The sequence below is a fragment of the Barbus barbus genome (genome assembly GCF_936440315.1).
Source record: "Barbus barbus genome assembly, chromosome: 39".
Classification (NCBI taxonomy): domain Eukaryota; kingdom Metazoa; phylum Chordata; class Actinopteri; order Cypriniformes; family Cyprinidae; genus Barbus; species Barbus barbus.
Genome location: NC_136717.1, coordinates 21,825,200 through 21,845,731, shown reverse-complemented (window position 1 = coordinate 21,845,731; position 20,532 = coordinate 21,825,200). Strand labels below are relative to the sequence as shown.

The following is a 20,532-nucleotide window of genomic DNA, read 5'->3' as shown; positions in this document are numbered from 1 at the left end:
GAACATTAGTGTACAATTTTTACTTTTTTTTAAACCTGATGTTTAAAGTTAGTCATATGGATAAACTGCTCATAAGTAGTTTTAAAATGGTATTTAATTTAATATATTTCAAATTGATTTTTTCAATTAAAATAAATTGTACATTGTGGTAAAACACATTGCTGGCAGCAATGAAAGTTGCTGGTATGAAAGTAGTTTTTTTTTTTTTTTTTTTTTATTCTAAAATGTAATTTTAAATTAATTTCTGTTAAATTTGGGGTTAAATGTTCCCCAGACATCCTTACGGGTTTTGTGAGATCCACCCATGTCCATTCTCCGCACGTGAAGCTCAGAGCATCAGCGGTTTTTGTGAGATCTCCACACGTGAAGCCCAGAGCGTCAGTGTCCTGGATATTTGCGTTGGATCACGGCTGCTGTCCTGAGCTGCATGCGGCAGCCTCCCATCGCTCAGCGTCCTGTTATATCCCTCTCCTTGTTTTTCCTGCATTGTGTTGTTGGTGAGCAGTGACCTCTTCGCTCCCAGCTCTTTCGGCCTCCCCTCCCGCGCTCTAATCATAAAGTGTGGAGTCCAGCACATCCCATCATTCCCCTCTCCTGTTTTCTTTACCAACGCGAGAGAACGCGGGGCGGCAGTATGAACATTAAGTGTGTATTTTGGTCCGCGGACTCCAGTCGAGTGTGAAATTGTGGGGCTCTACGGCTGAAAGCGGAAAAGCAGGAAAGGCCTCATGGATGGAGGGCTGCAGTTTCAACAGCGTGTCTGAGACTCGGCTTAAAAAAACAGAGCGCTGATGTACTGCATATGTGCAGAGGCCTGTACATTATACACACGATATTTGTGATATTACTATTGAGATGTAACTGCTACTGTAACTAAATCGTTCTCCTGTTTCATATTTTACCACATTATTCCTCATAAAAGCCTGTGTGCTGTTAAAGGAACAGTTCACCAAGGACTGGCGCTTTCCTCCATCAAAAAGGATTTGAATGCACTGTAAAAGTATCGTAAAGTGGTCCATTTAACTTATAGCGCTATATTCAGAGCCTTCTGAATCCATATGATTGCTTTGGGTGAGAAACAGACCAAATTTCAAGTTACTATGTTACCTTGCAGTAAGTGAGTCAGCGAGCTGAACTTAAACTGGATCATTGTGTTTATGAACAAATCACTTAGAACTCGACCAAAGGATTGACTGAAAATATTTGACTTCAAAAAAATGATTCATTCAGACAAAGTTACTTGCTGTAATGAACTCTTGATGAACTCATAATGGCGGATGTCAAGATTTTCAGTCAATAACTGTATGACTTCAGAAGATTCAGAATGTGTATAAGACACATGAGCCACTTTTTTGGTGGGTTTCCATCTTTTTATAAACTAGAAAGCTCCAATCTAAATTCATTACACAGTTACACCAAAGAAAGACACATAAAAATTTGGAATGACTTGAGGATAAGTAAGTGAGTTTTTAGATTAGAGTGAACTCTTTAAATGTTTTTGTTTCCGAAACCAGGTCAAGTTTATTTGATCCAATATGATCTGACTGAATTAAATCCTTTTGATTGCATGTTTGTATACAAATGTACGTTTTGAAAAGAAAAAACTGTCACATGGCAATTTGTCTTGGCTCTTCGTGCTTCCTGATGTTGAAATTGGCTCGAAACAGGCTTTGCTGTGGTTCCAATCTGCATATTTACATGTGTTTGTGCTCAGGTTGTTTCAGTGCAATCAGGGAGTGTGGCATGACGTTAACAAAGTCTCCTCCTGCTTCTCATTAGCTTTTTCTTCCACCCCCCGCCTGAACCTGATCGTCTACATTCAGAGGTAGATTGTTCAATAAGTGCTCTCTAATCCAACCTTCCTTTCCCTCGTCCTCAGGCCTCTCTATTGGACCTGAAGGAGCACGCCTCGTCCCTGGCCTCCTCTGGACTGAAGAAGGACTCCAAGCTGAAGAGTCTCGAAATCGCTCTTGAGCAGAAGAGAGAGGAATGCACCAAATTTGAGAGTCAACTCAAGAAGGTGAGCCAGACAATTGGAGGGAAATGAAGCATCACAGCTAGCAAACACAGAGTCTCGTCGTCATCTAAGCACCCGAAAATGCCTAACAAGTCATTAGGGTGACTGGCATACCCTTAGCGCTACATTGACAACACTTAATACTATGACAGTGAGCTGAATGTTCACTCAAGTGCACTTTACCTGTGGAGTTTTCTCTGTCGAGAGCTATAGAGGGAAGATATTAGCTCTGTTCCAGACCCGAGCGAGACTGTGGTCAACATAGGCCTCTACCTTCAATGACAGCATCCTAAACTAATCTTATACTTGATTCATTTGAAACACTTCAACAGCACAATTATATTAACAGGCACTCAAATGCAAGTGCAAAAAGATACTCAACAAACATTCATTCCAACAGAGTCTGATCAAAGACTTTAGATATATAAAGAGGGTGCGCTTACATACTTAGGAATGGGAGAAAGCGCAATGCAGAATATAGCGGAATAAATCCTGCCTTCTAAATAAAAGATATGCACTTTTTAATGCCATCTGAGGATAAGAAACAACATTTATGGGACCGTCATGTAAAGGTGTGTGATGTATATCTTCTGCGATAATATCGTAATGTTGTTTTAACGATGTGCGACTTGACAACGAGTATTTTGAAAAACCATTCAAAACGCACTCTCAGAGTGCATTATGTGAAATCTAGACTAGTGCATGTACGCATTTAGAGTGCATACTTTCACTGCATGATTCAGTCTATTAAAATACATTTAGAATGATCACAAATGCAAAACATGGGGGCAGAAAATGTATATATTTTTACCACTTCATTTAGTTAATTTCACTTGAAGAGTGCCGTTTTTCTCCAAAAATTACCATGATTACAAATGTGATATTGATTTTTTTTTTTTTTTTTTTTTACAACAGTTCAAAAAACAAGAAGTTAATAAAGACTTAAGACTTACTTTTTAGACACCATTTTTCTTGTTTTTGCGCTATTTCGACAACAAAAATAATTCCAAACACAGCCACAGCACTGTTTTACATCTCTGAGTAACATGACGCTGTTTTGTTCCTGAATCAATCAACTGTTTAAATGATTCGGTTCAATCCAAATGACTCAATTATTAACGTGACTTGCTGCTACCTACTGGTGGTTTTAATTTCTCATTTAAAGTATCTTTTATTATTTAAATAATTTCAAATATCAGTATTCAACGTTTTATGATTAATATATCAAAACATTATTTTGTTTATTGCAGGTTCATGTTTTTTGTAATTGCAGGTTAAATGCATTCAATTTTGTATTAAACAGTGTGTAAATGCATCTAAATGCCACTTCAGACGCAGCTTCTGTTTCCTCTGCATTGCAAAGATGAATTTTGTTGGTACTGATATCACTTGTTTGGTAACAGCCCAAATGTCTTATTATTCTAATTCACTGATTTAATGTAAGAATTTGACTCAAAAGATAATGGACACTTTTAGAGAAAATGGCTTTATAAAGGTATAAATGCCCATAAAATGTAAAAATCAGTTTAAACTTATTGGAAAAGATTAATTTCTATCAGTGTGAACTGACCACCACACAGAATATGAAAAACTTTAAGTGTCAGCTGTTCACGGCAGTCCTTAAGATACCAGAACAATAACACATCAGCAAAATATTGTCTGATTTTTGTTATCGATAAAATCCCTGAAAAATTTAGATTTTTTTTTGTTTTTGTCAGTATCGCACAGACCTACCGTCATGTCAGACTTTGTTGCTGATTTGAAATATATAGTTTAATTGCAGGCAGTTTTTGAGATTTCAGGATTTGATTTATTTAAATGGATGTGTTACAAATGTTGCCCAGTCAGACTGCTCTCTTGGTTTTGGAACACAGCTATTTAATGAATTTCATATCTTATGGCTCCTGCACACTACAGAGATCTCTGATGGTGCTGGTTGGAATACACAAGATTTGATTTAAGGTTGAGGAAAACTACGCCTCACTTCTGTGACTTGTGTCTTGGAAACTGCTATATATGTTCCCAATTAGTGCTGCACGATATTGGAAAAAACTGATGTTGTGATATTTAGTTCTCCTGTGATTTTATTATTACAATATGAAAAATACAGGGTTTGACTAACACTAAAATACAAGTTTTGACTAACACTAAAATACACTGCGTGTGCATATACATATATGTGTGTGTGTGTGTGTGTGTATATATACATGCGCACGCACGCACACATATACACACACACACATACACACACACACACACACAGTGAGCGGCTTGATTCACAGTAAATGAACTAAGCTGCTTTGAGATGCTGAAAAACATCATGAGCTGTAAATGAACAGTGCCATGTTTCAGCCATAAACAATATCAGTTTTATTTCAATATATTGTGCATCCCTATTCCCAATCATCTCAAGTCTCTTATATTTGTAGCTCATGCTACTCCAAACCACTACAAGTGATGTTTTGACACCGCTTGATGCTCCAACCATGTCTGTGACTTCTTTCCTCTTTGCCATCTGTTTTCACACTCTTCTAATTCTGTCTTTTCTCTTGTCTTCTTTCTTCATCCTGCCTCGTCGTCTCTTGATTTTTAACCAGATCAAATGTTTCTCACTTTTTGCTTAAAAATATTTCGTCATCACTCTCTGTGTATCGCCCAATTCTGTTTTCTTCCCCAACCCCTCTTTGTTTTTCTTTTTCTTTTTTTCTGAAAGCGCTCTGAGCTCATGTCAGGCCATCCCTTCAATCTTGTAAGTGCATCTCGGTGTGAAAAGCCTCCCTTAGCAGTGCCAGCGTGTGTGTAACTAATAAATGTGTGAGTGGAGCTTTGCTTGCATGAGCTGGAGGCTTATCTCAAGTTTAGTTTTGTGTGTATTTGAGATAGAGAGGATATGTTAGGGAGCTGGCGGAGTCTCTGAGTGTTCTGAGATTTGCTTGCATGAGATCTTTCCTTATCTAAAGCTTGAGAGTGATGATCTTGTGTGGTTTGATGTTGCTCCTCAGCAGAGCTTGGATTTAGTGGCATGTTTGTAAGCTGATATGTGTCGCACTGAGCTGTGTCAGTATGGTGTGCACGTGCCTTTACAGATGCTACACTTTTAAAGTGCCCAACCATAGTTTTTAGTGTTAGTATAGTTGTCTTAAAGGAACAGTTACCCTCAAAAATGAACTTTTGTCATCATTTGTTCACTCTCTTGTCATTCCAGACTAATATGATGGAACATGGGCATGATGATGATGATTTATTAGTGTTTGATTCTTATTAATATTGGAGTTATTATGGTTAACAAATATTAAAATGCAGTGAATTAGCAATTCAAGACAGTATTTTGATATACCTATTAATTTTATGGCATTTCTCCATTTTCAGGTGAAAAAACAAACTAACAAAAAACTATATACCCCCTCAAGCCCAAAAATGAATCTGTAATGGCATTTATAATGATTTTTAGTGTTTTTTGTGCATTTTGAAGTTTGACAGTCTGTATTTTTGTTTGTGGAAAACAGCAGCATAAACACTCTTCAAAATTTCTCCTTTTGAGTTTTCCAGAACAAAGTAAGTCATACAAGTTTGGAACAACATGACTGAGTAAATGATGACATCTTGAATTGAATCATTCCTTTAAATATTCATACCCTTAAGTGTTCATGTCTGTGAGCTTCTGTGTATGTAGGCGATTGTGGTTGTTAGTTTTTTCAGACTGCAATGAAATATGTGCAAGTACGTTTAGTTCTGAATGGTGATGCTGAGCTCTTGTATGAACCGGTCACCTTCGTATGCACATTCAGAGCTCTTCGCATGGCTCGATGAGAAGATCTGGGTCCCATCGTCCGTTCCAAGAGTAATGAAATCTCTGGCAGCGTGTGTGCATCTGTGTTCGCACAGGGTCTCGTATAAAAGCAGTGCAAGTGAAAACCCGCTGACAGCTCGTTGGGCGTCTGCTGTGATTGGATGAGACAGAAAGGGGGCGGAGGCCTCAATTGTCCCTGCGTGACCGTCAGGAGTGTATGAAGATGGAGGTGTCAGCGCAGCTCACAAAATAAGAACAGACATGCCACCAAGACATCCAACGGTCTACATTACTCAAACCACCCAAGAGTCCCCCAATGCACTTCCTCAACTACTTCATATGGACGCACATCAAAACTCTCCTTTACATCCCCGGCTGTGCACACATGCACTTTTATATCATTCAACACCAAGATGTTTTCTCGCAAGAACATTTATAGGTCAAGAAAGTCAGCATAAATGCATATAAACACTGCAAATGTGTTCTGTTTTCACACAGCCGCTCTCTTATTTTGCCCGGCCGCACAGGCACAAACACATTATTAAACAACATTATTAAACCGCATTTCCCACAAGCCCCTGTTTGGTGCACTCTGGGACACTGGTTGTTCCTTTAAAAGATGATGCCATATGGATGGACTGCCTTGGCTTTCCAATACCAACAAGCTTCATGGAGCTTACAAGCAGACACCCACTAATAACTGTACAAATGCTAGTTATTTCCTACCCAGTCTCTCTGTCTCGCTGTCACTTTTTTTCTTTTTTGTCCTTTTTTTCAGATGTTCAAAGTACACGTCTGTGTCCGTATTGTGAACGGGTTTGTCAGTGGTCTTGAATACATGCTTTTCATGTCATCAGACGAATGTGGCACATTCCAAGAATACAATACACTTTGTTTTATACACATCAATATCTATATCCCTCCTTTTAATAGATAGATATATTCAAGAATGTATCTACCGATTAAAATCATGCAACAAAGTTGCTATTTTGACATGTATTGTACTAAAAGTGAATGATCTATTTTCACATTTTTATACACTTTTTGGATGCTGACTGCATTTGTCAAACTTTAACATTCCCCATTATGTTAAGAAAATTATTTTATAATTTATTTTATCATTTAAATTATAATTTATTTTATAATTTTATTAAATAAATGATTATATTTTTTTCTTTAATTTATGGGAAATGTAGGTCTATCAAACCAGCACTTGGTCCCAAACTAGCTTTATTTTTTTATTATTATTATTATATATTTTTTAAATATAAAGACTATGTTTGCCCCAGAAACTCAGATTTTAATGTATGTATTCATTTATTTATTTTTTCATTTTATTTTACTTTTTATTATTTATTAATTTATTCATTCATTCTTTTTTTTAAATAAAAGACTGTTTCCAATCAGCTGCCTGGCAAACACATGACAAAATGTCTCAATGCAAAGATGAAAAATTATTCCTTTCTTTATTTTGTTATATTTAGTTTTTAATGTATTTTATTATTCATTACATTTTGTCTATTTAATTTTCATATCTAATTCATAGAAAATAACAGTCAAAGGATTTGCATTTTTCTTTTTGTTACTAAACTGTATTTATACCCCAAATTTTAGTAACCAGGTTGGAAAAAGTTGTAAACCTCCATTTGAAGAAAATGAATAGAAAATAAACAACTCAAATTATATTCAATTTTTAGTTGTATATTTTTGTTACCATTTTCTGACAGTTAAGCACCTCCTTTCATTGACTATTTGTTGAAAATAAAATAAATACTTGCATCATTTACATCATTTTAACGTTGTAGACCCTATTCATGGAAAGTGCCTTGTACTGACAGATTTTTATTTGCCCCGCCCCCCTTTTTCTGACACATTCTTGATGCTAATTGCACGTTAAATGTGTGTATCGTATGTTTTCGTATACAAACTTTCATTTCTCTGCCAGACTTAGGCTTTTACGTGCACTCTCATGCACCAGCCGGCCCGTCCACAGATGACAAGCTCTTGGCGGTGAGAGTGGAAACCTACTCAACCTTAGGCCGAGACTTTAATAAAGCTAATTAGCGGGGCCTAAACGTCACCTTCAAATATTATCCCCAATAAACCAGAACAGTCCTCTTTCACACAGTGCCAGTCTGAAGAAACCTCGGATCCCAGACACTTTGCTGTATTTTTTTATGCCAGCGCTGTAGCAGGTTTCTAGTGAGGAAAAAGGTTTTTTTAATCACTTTTCATGCCTGGTTAGTTTTGTAACCACATTTTGGACACATTGAAGCTATCTTTCAATGTCCTCTGCGTTCAGATGTGGTATGTACACATTCATGCGCATGTAGTCATGGTGTAAATGACACAGAGCTCTTGTGTCCTCAGCTTGTAAAGCCTGCACTGTGTTTGTGTTTTCACAGCAGTATTTTTTTGCAGCAGGAAATCACCTGTGTCCTTTTAGAGGACTTTTATGAAAGAAACATTACGGCTGACTCCTTTAATTGTCCAGGGAAATTAACTGATTTACTTTTCATTAGAGGAGGCCCTTGACCCGGCACTTTAGATGGCCGTAATGTCACTAATTATTTTGATGACTTCAGCATGATTGTGTTTCCATGTGTCCCTGTAATGAGAGCGTATCCTGTCGTGATGTCACGGGGGAGCTTACACAGAGCCTGCAGGTGTGAGGCGAGTGTCCGAGACCTCAAAACAGCCCACAGACACACACACACGCACACGCATACCCATGACAGTGGTCTGACCGCTGACAGCTTGTCTTTGGAGAGCTGAAGTCAGGGGAGCCTCATGTCTTCTTGTCCATTCACAGCTGAAACCCGTGCAAAACCCAAAGCTTGTGAAACTATTCAGGGGAGGACATTATAAAACTCCTTTGAGACTTTTTCTGGGGTGTAACTCCTATTTACACCAAATCCAGTGTGATTTAAATAATACATTAAATATTTGCAAACAATTTATCTCAGACAACACTAATTTAATGTAAATTTTCATTTTATTTAAAATTTTTAAATGAACTCACTTTTGTTTTGTGGTGTTCCCGATGTCAATCACAAAAACACATGACAAAATGTGAAAAATTAATCCTTTCTATATACAACTACCTGCATTTTATATTTTAATATTTATATCATCTTTATTCATTTATTATTACCATCTTAATTGGTGAATTTATTTTAATTTATGAATTTATTTTTTTTTTTTAGTTCATAACTATATTATGTTACATTATAAAAATCCAGCCTTTGTTGTGCTTGCCCCTGAGACTCTATTTTTGGCCCCTACAGGCTCAATCTGTTGCAGTTGAGGCTCAGACAAATGCAGGACTGTCGGAACGCATTGCCACACTTGAGCTGGAGGTGGCTCGTTTCAAGGAGGATGCTGGGAAGGCACAGTCCGAGGTGGACCGGCTCCTGGAAATCCTCCGAGAGATGGAGAATGAGAAGAATGACAAGGATCGCAAGATCAGCGAGCTGGAGAGGTATACAAACTTGCACGTTTACTCTTAATGAAGACAACATAGACTTCTGTTGTTTTTATGTAGCTACTATTGATTAATCCAAACCCTTTTTAAATTTAAACACAATTTATTTAATTTCTGAATGTTTCCAACTGAAGATGTCTGCAAAGGAAGCTTCTGTCAGATTTAGGTCACGTTTGGGGATAAAACCCCCAAATGACAGGATACTTGCAACCTCTTTCTCTGTTTGTGTCTACGCATGTGATCTCATTTCCGTCTTTAGTTTATCTTGTATGTAGCCCAATATTTTTCAATTTTTCATTTATGCAACTTCCACAATTTATTTTCCATTCTCCATCTGCCATGTTTCCACTGCAGGATTCACGATTGCTTGCTGAAATAAAAGCAACAGTATCAGCCTTTTTACAGCGTCAGTAAAAATGTCCCTTGTATTGAGTATTGCGACAACCTTAGTGTACATGTACCTATTTATATATAACGCTACTAACAGATAAGTCACCAATTCAGTCCAAAATAGTTTTTTGTATCTGTGAAGTCCACAGGACTGTAGGGTGTCCATATCATTGTATAGTTCAACTGGGTACACATTAGTACCGTATGTCCTCTCAATGATTTTTGGTTTTGGAACAAGCACTAAAAGAGCAGTTTGGAGCAAGGAAGAAGACGAGGGTGTCTTCTGTTTGTGTTCTTTGTGAGCTGCCATTCTCACCCACTCGGTCATCTCTTATCCTCCGTTTATTTTGGCATTAGACCAAAACTGAGTTGTAGGAGATTTGGAGGGCAACTTCAGCGCTCATCCCACAGCATTATGGGATGCTGGCATTGTCTGGAAGATTCATTGCAAGCATAGATTTAGTTCTAATCTCAAACACATTGCTCTGATCCCGAAGTACACTGGCATTCAAAAGCTTGGGATCAGTAACATTTTTAATGTTTTTAAAGAAGTTTGTTATGCTCATCAAGGCTACATTTATTTGATCAAAAATACAGAAAAAAACTGTAATTGCAATTTAAAATAACAGTTTTCTATTTTAATGTATTTTAAAATATTATTTATTCCTGTGAAGCAAAGCTGAATTTTCAGTAGGGCTGCACGATATATGGCATGCGATAGACATGCGCATCTCGTCAGTAAAGATGGTTCTGTGGTTAGCGGTAAATCTCCGTCACCTGCTTTCAGATGGAGCGACATTTAATACACAGAGCCATAGATCGCTGACAAGCTACGCAATATCACGTTCAAAATTGAATGCGATTCATCTACGATTCTGAGCGTGAATTGCATCATTACTCCACTGAAGACTGGAGTAATAGCTGGTTAAAAAATTCAGCGCTGCATCACAAAAATTAATTGTAGTTTAAAGTATATTAAAATAGGAAACCAATATTAAAATTTGCGATAAAATTTCACAGTATTTCTGTTTGTTTCAGTGTTTTGATCAAATAAATACAGGCTGGATGAGCATAAGAGACTCCATTAAAAACATAAAAAATCCTACTGATCCCAAACATTTGGAAGGCAGTATATGTTCTGTGTTCATAGACATGGAGAATAAGATCTCCAACTTTATGGATTGCACACCTTCGACTGCATGTCTGCTCCTCCCAGGATATGTTGCGCTTTCTGTCGGTGGCCTGTTTAATTGGACTAATTAATAGAAGGCAGATATAGACCTTCTCTCATCTTGGCTTTCATAAATAAATAAAGGAGATGAATAATTGAAATAGGGCTTGAGTGTAAACAGACTAGAGTCTGGCCTGGAGGTGAAGAGTCGTGGAGGTCACGGATGTTGATGTTGTGCATTGACAGTCGTGTACTACTCCCTTACAGCCTCCGTCAAGCCTTTCAAAGCTGTGTTGTAGTTGGAATCCTGACAGGGCCATTTATTTACTCTCGCCGTTGGATGCTAGAAGTGTTTTTAGGTGGATTTCTGTTGATTCATTAATATTCATCTAACGCGCATTGAACGTCTCACAGTTTCTTAACAGATGTGCGTTAGGAGAGGATTAGACTAAAACAAATTCCATATGCTTGGCTTGCATCATTCATGTCAACCGAGAGACGATTTCTGAAATAAACACCAGCCACAATCACTAACCGTGGCGCTCCGAGCTAATTACCGCTCTGAGTCGAGTTATGTTCTTGAAACACACCGGGGAGTTCGGTTCTCAAAAACCTCCCATTGTTCACTCTGTGTCGTAGTTCTCCAGCACTCTTGATGTGGTTGTGACGGAGAGTTGTTCAGACAGATCCTCTTCTGTTAGCTCCTGCGTCTTTAATCAAGATGCGAGTGGCAGGTAGAAGCAACGCGTTCTGTTCAGAGTCAGGATTGCCTTTCTCGCTCCGAGATGTAGAAGCCAAAGCTCCTCTTGTTGCAGATCAGTGGTGCGGAGGCAGGCCTTGTTCGAAAATGCCTTCAAAGTCACAGAAAAATGGCAGAGGGTGAATTGGGGCATTGGGGTATTTATTTCATAAATTCGGTAGCGGTAAATTTGCAGGTAATTATGGAGGATTGTAAGGCTCACTGTTTGAGACGGAGCTAAAAGGGGAGGGTGAGCTAGAAGAGACAAGTAGCAAAGAAATAGAGGTAAAACAAATGAAAAATACAACTGAAGCACTATTTGTAAGGATGATGAAGCAGCGTCTCAAAAAATAACATGCCCTTGAGTTTCAGAAAAGATGCGGTGCGTTCTATGGAAATGTTTAAGGACTATATTTAGCACATTAATTTACTGCATTTTATAGAGCATTATTTTAATATTTAAATGTAAACGAAATATAAAAAATATATTGTATGTGTAATATATCATATAATATATGTATGGACTTTTTTTATTATATATAGTATATAAATAAAATGTATATGGATATATTATGTTATATTGTATTACATTTAGGGATGCAAAATGGTTAATCGCGATTAATTGCATTCAAAATAAAAGTTAGTTTACATGTGTGTGTACTGTTTATATTTATTATTATGTATAAAATAAATACACACATGTATACATTTAAAAAATATATTTGTATGTATATTTATATTTGTATATAATTTATTTTAATGCTAATAATAATACAAATATTTCTCATATAAATTTAACATATTATTCCTTAATATATACATTTATGTGTGTTTATTTTTTATTATATTATAGTATATTATATTATTTCTAGTCAAGATTTATGAATAAACCTGGCATTGTACACTGTGAATATTCTGACAAATTACTGCGAATGTTCCTCTACAGTAAGTTGTAATAATTTTTTATTAATATTATTACATTTTAAAGCCCATTTTATGTTCTTCTCTGCAAATTGTATGTATAGTTGTGTATAAATGGATTAATTCATCTGTATATTCAAATAATCACTATTCACAGCCTTACTAAAGATGTATATGGTATATGTATATCATTTACTTTATGTATTTTTTTTTATAATTTTTTTTTTTATGCGAAGAAGCATTTGCGCTTGCATGTCACATCGTCAGGTTCTGCCATCATCCCTGTGATTTCTTTTTATTTTTTATGTATGTTTCCTTTCACTTTGCTTTTATCAGTTAATCTACATGCGAATGCTCATGCACTGTTAACTCTTTTTGTCTTAGCTTTCCAATTTAACCCAGCTCACTCTAGGTGTATTTTCACCTCTATTTCTCTCTTTCTTCCTCTGCATTTCTTTTCACTGGAATACTTCCCAGTCTGCTTTCAAGGTCAGTATGCCTACTTTCCTCCCCTGCACTTCCTTACAACTGCAAATCAACTACTTTAGGTTGTAACACACAAACTATATGCTGCTTTACCAGGGCCTGCTCTGTAAATCATTTTAAGGATGGTTCGAATGATCCGGGACCTGTGTTTCTGAGGGGCCGGTGGGAGGAAAACAGTATCCGCAAGACAGGGGGAAAATAATTCAGCAGTTGATTGTGGTGTGGTGGTGCCCTTGGGCGATGCACTTAACCCCAATTTGCTCTTGTTGCCTCCATCACTCCCCTTGGACTTGCTTCTAAAGTTTCTATGGAGAAAAAAAAGAGAAATTGCTCTGACCTGAATTGATTAAAGGTTCAAAAGAAGGAATGAGGAAACCTGGGAAGGTCAAGCAGGCGCTATAAGAGAAGAGCTTGTCTTATTACTGCATGCTAGCTTACCTGTGAGGTCTGCCGAGACAAGTTCAGAAGAAGAAAAGAAGGACTCACCAGAGCTTCTGCTGTATGCGGATGACAGATAGAAAGGATGTGGGAAAAGAACGTGGGAGAGCCCTTGCAGAACTTCTAATTGGAGCGTAAAGAATCTCCATCAGTCATTTTCTCCCGAGCGGTGTTGAAAAGCTACAGCCGGGATCTCTGTGCTCAGCTTGTTTATCGTGGTTATTATTTGCATCTCTTTTTAGTTTGGTCTGGAACAGAGACTTGTCAAGCTGTTTTATTTTTTCCGCTTTTGTTACTCCACTAGAAAACAAGCCGAATGTTACGGGAGCGCTTGACAGAACTGTCACTCTCTCTCTCTATCTCTTTCTCGCTCATCCTTCTTCTCCTCCTCTTTGTGTTTTGGCTTTTTTTATTTATTCTCTGGAACTCAGCAACACAACAAACAGGGCCGATTTGATATCTCCCTCAGATGAAGGGGTGCGGTGTAATGAAAAGGAATCCATGTCACTCTGAAATGAATTTTCCCCAGTGTTGCGCATTCGCTGCTGAGCTCCAGGGCTTCTTGATTTAGTCTACAAATGCTTGACAATAAATGTGATGTGCGTCGTTCCCTGAAGTATGAACGCTTCCTGTCTTCTCTTCCTCTCTTTCTTTGTTTCTGTTCCTCTGTCTCATTCTCTCATTCTGTATTTCTTTTCTTTTTTTCTTTCTGTTTTTATTTCTCTCACTCTTTTTCCCTTTCATTCTACCTCTAATTATTTTCTGATTTTCATTCTACTTTCTTATTTTGTCTCTATAACTGTATTTCTTTTTATCTTTTACGTGTTGTCTCTTAGTCTCTGTCTTTTTGTTTTTCATTTTATTTCTCTTGTCTCTTTCTGACAGACTCTGACTTGTCTGTCCTTCTGCCCTTGTCTGTGAATATATGATTACACACACACACACACACACACACACACACACACACACACACACACACACACACACACACACACACATATATATATATATATATATATATATATAATATGAGACAAAACTACATGTCATATTTTATTATTAGCCATTTTAACACACACATTTTACCAAATAAAAAGAACAGCACTTTTAGAGTTCATCCCACTCATTGATGTGAGCAGAAGTATTGGGACAGTTGAACATAAGGCAGATATAAAAGATTAAAAGCTATTATTTAGTTTCAGATCCCTTGCACACAATCACAGCAGTGAGTCTGTGACCCATAGACATCACCAGACTCTTGGTCTCATCCTTTGAAATACTTTTCCCAGCCTTTATTGCAGCCAGTTCCAAGTGTTGCTTGCTTGTTTTGTGGAGTTTCTGCCTTTACTCTCCTCTTCAGCTGGAGAAATTCATGTTCAATCAGATTTAAATCTGCAGATTGACCTGGGCAGTCTAAGACTTTCCATTTCTTTCCCCTTATAAATTCCTTGACTGAACTGGCAGGGTGTTTTGGGTCATTGTCCTGATGCAATATGAAGCACTTCCCAATGAATCTGGTGGCATTTTCTTGAATATTGGTGGGCAAGATGGTTTTGCACCCTTCCAAAGTCATTCTGCTACCGTCATCATACATTAAGTCATCAGTAAAGTTGAGAGGGCCTGTTCCAGAGACAGCCATGCATGCCCATGCCATGACACCACCTCCACCATGCTTTACAGATGAGGCTGTATGCTTGGGATCATTTGCAGTTCCCTTTTTTTTTCTCCACATTTTTGCTTTCCCATCACTTAGATAAAGGTTCATCTTTGTCTCATCGGTCCATAAACACAGTTCCAAAACTCTTCTGGCTCACCTTTGTGCTTTTTTGCAAACTCTAATCTTGCCTTTCTATTTTTGGTGCTGGTCAGAGGTTTTCATCTTGCTGTGTAGCATCTGTAATTCTGTGTCAAAGTCTCCTGAGGACAGTAGGTTGTCAGAGCATCACCCCAGCTTTCTGGAAGTTGTTGGTGATTTTACAGACACGTCTTTTAGGGTTAATTTTCACAGCTATTATGATTTGTCTGTCATCAACTACTTTTGTTTTCTCAGCTGATCAGGTCGTTGTTGGTTGCTGGTGGTTTCCAAACTCTTGATTTCTCCATGCTCTTTGTTTTTGCTATAGCTCTAATTGACTTCCTCTTTTCTTTTAGCATCCAAATTGCTTGCTTTTCTCTCAAAGTCAGCTCCCTCATCTTCATCCTGGTTTGTGTGTGTCATCATCGAATGCAAGATTCAGAATACAGAAGTAATGGATATAACTGATACGACACATTCCCTGCTTTTAATATCTGAAGAATTAATGCAACAGGACACAGCTGATCACTTAGAAAGACCTGTGAGGCAACTGTTCCTTATGCTTACGCTCACATCAGATAGAGGGATGAAACTCTAAAAGTGCTGAACTTCTTAGCTGGTAAAACATCTATGTGTTGAATCACCCAATAATAAAATGTGACATTCTGTAGTTTTGTCTCATATTCATCTTTTAATCATATTTGTAAATGTCTTGACTCCACAGCCAACAGAGCAATTTTGTCTTTACTGCTCCAATACTCTGGGAGGGCATTATTTATATATATATCCATAAACATACACATTACACACACATTTTCTTTTTAATTTTGTTTTCATTCAGTTTTTGTCAGAATGATTTTCTACTGTATTATACTTTTTATTATTATTTTATTATATAGTATATATTTTTATTTGTGTGCACAATAATTTAATTAATTTTTCTTTAGTATTTTATAAGCGTTCTTTTTTTTTTTTTTTTGCATACAGTATTATCAGTTTGATTTAAAATGAGCTTGCCGCATGTTATTTTTGGAATATTTAATAAACAGTGCCTTTGTAATATATAGTAATATATTTGGTAATATATTTTGTCATTCCTCCCTCTGTTTTTCCTCTCTCTCCCACATTCTCTGTTTGTGTAATTTAAGTCACCATTACTCATTCTGGAGGGGTAGAAGGCTGTATTTCTGGCTTTTGTCTCAATATTTCGGGAGGCTGTTCTGCTGTGCTGGTCTGCCGCTGTCGGTTCCCTCGGCAGGTGAAGGCCACAATCCCGCACAGACAGGGAGGTCTGCTTCTCTGGGCCTGTCGATGAGTGCATACGATCCGGCCGGCTCGGGGAACACCTCCGCCTGTCTGTTGTCTCTGTGAGCTTTCCAGTTAGCTTTGGCTGGCCTGGCCTCAGGGCCGACCGCATGATTAACTAGATTAGTCAAGGGCCAGAGGGAATCATCTGCGGCACGCAGGACGGTACGTAAGAGACGCGGGGATACCCCGTCGTGCACCTGGCCGCTAAACCTCCTCAGAAGCCAAAGTCTATTAGGCTCAAAAAGTTCGCGCTCACCATAGACAGAACTGTGAAAATGAGCCCCGCTATCAAGCAGCGGCTCTTGCCAGCTCTGCTCCACCTGCTGCTAGAGAAATGGCCACAGTCTGCGAAGAACCCACATTTCCTGTCTTTTATTAGTCCTGAGCTCACGAACATATCCTGAACGCCGGGAAGGAGATATCCGGCCAATATAAAGACACAATTGACATTAAAAGATGACTTTGAGAGGGATGAGGGATGAAGTAAACACACACTCTCAAACAGTCTTTGATGGCGTTCCACTCCGTTCTCTGCCGGTCAAACAGGTCTGGCTTGCGATAAACAGAAAGGTTTTTGTCCTTACTCAACCTTTTTGCTGTTTATCCCATCCTGGACTGTTAGTGTGGGCACACTTATGTGCAATTCTGTCAGCACTGTTGAAAAGAGCAAGAAAAATGACATCAAAAAGTGGGCCCAAAAGGCTTGGATGAAAATGCGGCGCGGTAACCATCTCCAGCCTTCTGCGTTGCGCAGCCCGCTCATAAATGCAGGTTGGCTTCGTAACATAAGATGCTTTTCTGTTTTCTACCCAGAATTCCTCATAACGGCGTGATGGATTTATTTCTTCAACATCGATTTCCTTGTGCATTCATCTCGAAATCGCACCCAATTTTACCATTGGGTCTTGTTTTATGTTATTAAGTGTCAGGTGCGATTGAACTTTGGAGTAACGTTTGCTTTAATGCCCGCCGGGCCTCATTTCTCCAGTTAAGTGACCACAAAACGTAATTGTTTAGAAATGTAGGCTCATATTATTTTGAGAAAGGAAATGTTGAAAGAGCAAACGTTTTATAAGGAGTCATTTTGAGGGCTTGCGCATTTTGGATTGCTTTGTTTTCCTAGCTTGAACTTGCGATGGTGGTCATTCAACAGCATTCACTTATCATCATGGCTTTGGAAGGACGCAAATGCGCAAATGTTTTTTTTTTTTGGAGAGGTGTTTACTAGATGCATGTTTCAAAGACTTCATTATGCAGAAGTTTAGAACATCTTTATAGCCGAAAGTTAGCAAACTTTCTGATGTTTGCTCACACGCTTCAGCCGATATCTTGAGAATTTCAAAGTGCTTTCAAGCCTTACCCTGTAAACATTGCCTGGAGCTGTCTTCTGTATGAATTATTAATTGTAAGATCTGGACCAAAATAATGAATTACTGTTTTTGATAATATTCAAGGGTTTCCGCTCCCTGAAAATAAGATTCATTAAAAAGCATTAGGTTGGACTGGAGTACAGAAATTCTCTTCTGAATGCATTTTCACCTGTGTGTCCAAATGTGTGTTTTGTTTGGAATTATTTGTTACTTTTTTATGTATAATTAGTGTGTTTTTCCTCTAGACAAGCTCAAAATTGTGCTGAAAGATTATTTTCTTTCTCTCCCGCGCTGTCGTATACCTGTTTACCTGTTTTTCATTTTTTCCACTCATGTTAATGTCGCCTGAAGCCGCACTGGCACTCAGATATAGTACAGTTTTCCTAGTATTGATAATATGGCCACTAATGCAACATGAAGCTCAGCACAGAGAGGAGGAAGATGACAGGGTTACGTATGTGATCCAGAGCTTTATTTAGAGGAAAGGAAAATGTTGGCGTTGGAAAAATTGAAGTAAAGAAGGCCTTTAAATGGGGTCTCTGCCCTTGAACACTTGCGTAGCTGTGTTCACAACAGAGATGTTTCCATTTAGGTTATTGTGTTAGCATAAGCGTGAGATGTTCTCTTAAAATATCTCTTGTATTTATTCTTTTTTTACACTACTGTTCAGAAGTCTTAAGTTGATAAAATGTTTTGTTTAAAGTCTCTTATGCTCACCAAGGCTGCATTTATTTGATCAAAAATATAGTAAATACAGTAATATTGTGAAATATTATTACTATTTAAAAAAAATGGTTTTCTGTTTGAATATGTATTTGAAATGTAATTTTATTCCTGTGGTGGCAAAGCTGAATTTTCAGCATCGTTACGCCAGTCTTCAGTGTTACATGATCCTTCAGAAATCTAATATGCTGATTTAATGCTCAAGAAACATTACTTATTGTTATCAATGTTGAAAACAGTTGTTGCTTAATATTTTTAGAGTTTTTTGATGAATAGAAAGTTCAAAAGAACAGCATTTATTTGACAGAAATCTTTTGTCATTATGAATATCTTTCCAATAAATAACTGATACCAAATGTTTAATATAAAAGTTAAATAAAAACGAATCAATAGTTGTTTTTTTTTATACACACTTCATGTAAATTTTTAAATAAAAAAACTGAAATATAAATGTATTTTCACAGGTTTCAGAATTTTTAGATATCTCTAATGATGACTCCAAATTCAAATCAATACAGACATTTTAGAAATATCAGTATTTGCAATCTACATGATTAGGTTACATGATGATTTCATCTTCTGAATATTCCTTTTCATGTAAATGCAGTTGGGTGTTGTGTGGTTCATTGTTTCACTGTTACACTGATAAACGTAAAGCAGAGCTATATTTTGGGTCCATTTAAGGAATCTTTGAAATCAGTATTTGACTTAAACTGACAGGATGGGCTAGATTAGAGTGTCACCATCACTTAGTGGACCATAGTGGAGCTCACGGAAAATATTGGCATGCATGCTAGTAATATCCGCCTAACAAAGCCTCTCTGTCAGCAAGGTTTACAAATCGCTTTTGTTATACACTGTACCTGCGCCATCGTACGCTTTTATCACAGCGTATCAAAAATACCAGAACGACTGGCGAATTACATCTGAATTAGATGTTGCCGTTCTTCTTTATTGCTGTAGAAGTGTTTCCTGCATGAACTCTGCGAAATGGGGTTACCTATCCCATCACATCAGAGCTCAAATGGAGACATATAAACATATAATCAAAACCCTGAATAAAGGCTGGCGTGCAATGCATAAAAACAGTCAGCTGCTTATTGCAAGTGTAGCGGAGCCAAGCAGATGGCTTGGCCTCTTCTGGAAACACCAAATAGGAACATTCCAGTATATTTATGACCTGTTACACAAACTCCCTGGAGCACACACACAAAGTCTTTCTTTTTGCTTTGTTATATGGTCATGTTATCTTCAAGATGGTTTTTTGACAGCACAGAGCAATTTGCCTGTTGTTTCCAGAATGGACATGAAACTTATTTGCGGCGCTTTTATTCGATTTTTTTTTAATAGCATCAAATTAGCAGTGTTGAGGAAACTACTTTGGAACTGCATCTTGTTAAGATGCTCATAAAATTGTTAAACTACAGCCAAGCTACACTAATACACTTAATATTAGTGCTAGTTAACTAAAAATAGCTTTTTGAGAAGAATTCTGGAAGTATAATTGTCAGATGGTACTGCTTAATTCTGCAGTTAGCCCATTCGAGAACTAACGAATAAAACTAGAAAATGCGTTTATATAACAGACGGAAACATTGTTTAAATAAATATTTCTGTTTTAAATTAATTGGTGAATCATTTAAATGAATCAGTGAATTGTTTGTTTAAATCAGCGAATTGTTTAAATAAATCAGTGAATCGTTTATTTACATGAACCATGTGAATGAACGGATTCACCAATTTAATCTGATTTCCCAATGCAGCTTTCAAAAGAGAGGACAAAGTTCACTCTGCTGATTAAAAATACAGCGATGGAGCCATTTGTCATTCTACATGGTAAATCCGCATTGTTTTGAAACAGCTGATGTGCTGTGGTCAAGTTAGTAGCATGCTGTTTTTA

At 37.4% G+C, this 20,532-nt stretch overlaps 1 protein-coding gene across 1 annotated transcript in view; it reads left to right on the top strand.

Moving 5' to 3' along the window:
* LOC306858196 (ELKS/Rab6-interacting/CAST family member 1-like) overlaps nucleotides 1-20,532 on the top strand; it is a 210,122-nt gene that overhangs the window by 52,481 nt on the left and 137,109 nt on the right. Inside the window, exons 11-12 of the mRNA XM_079398619.1 lie at nucleotides 1,880-2,020; nucleotides 9,095-9,288. Of these exons, the coding sequence (XP_079254745.1) occupies nucleotides 1,880-2,020; nucleotides 9,095-9,288 (335 nt within the window). The remainder of the gene's footprint in view (nucleotides 1-1,879; nucleotides 2,021-9,094; nucleotides 9,289-20,532) is intronic.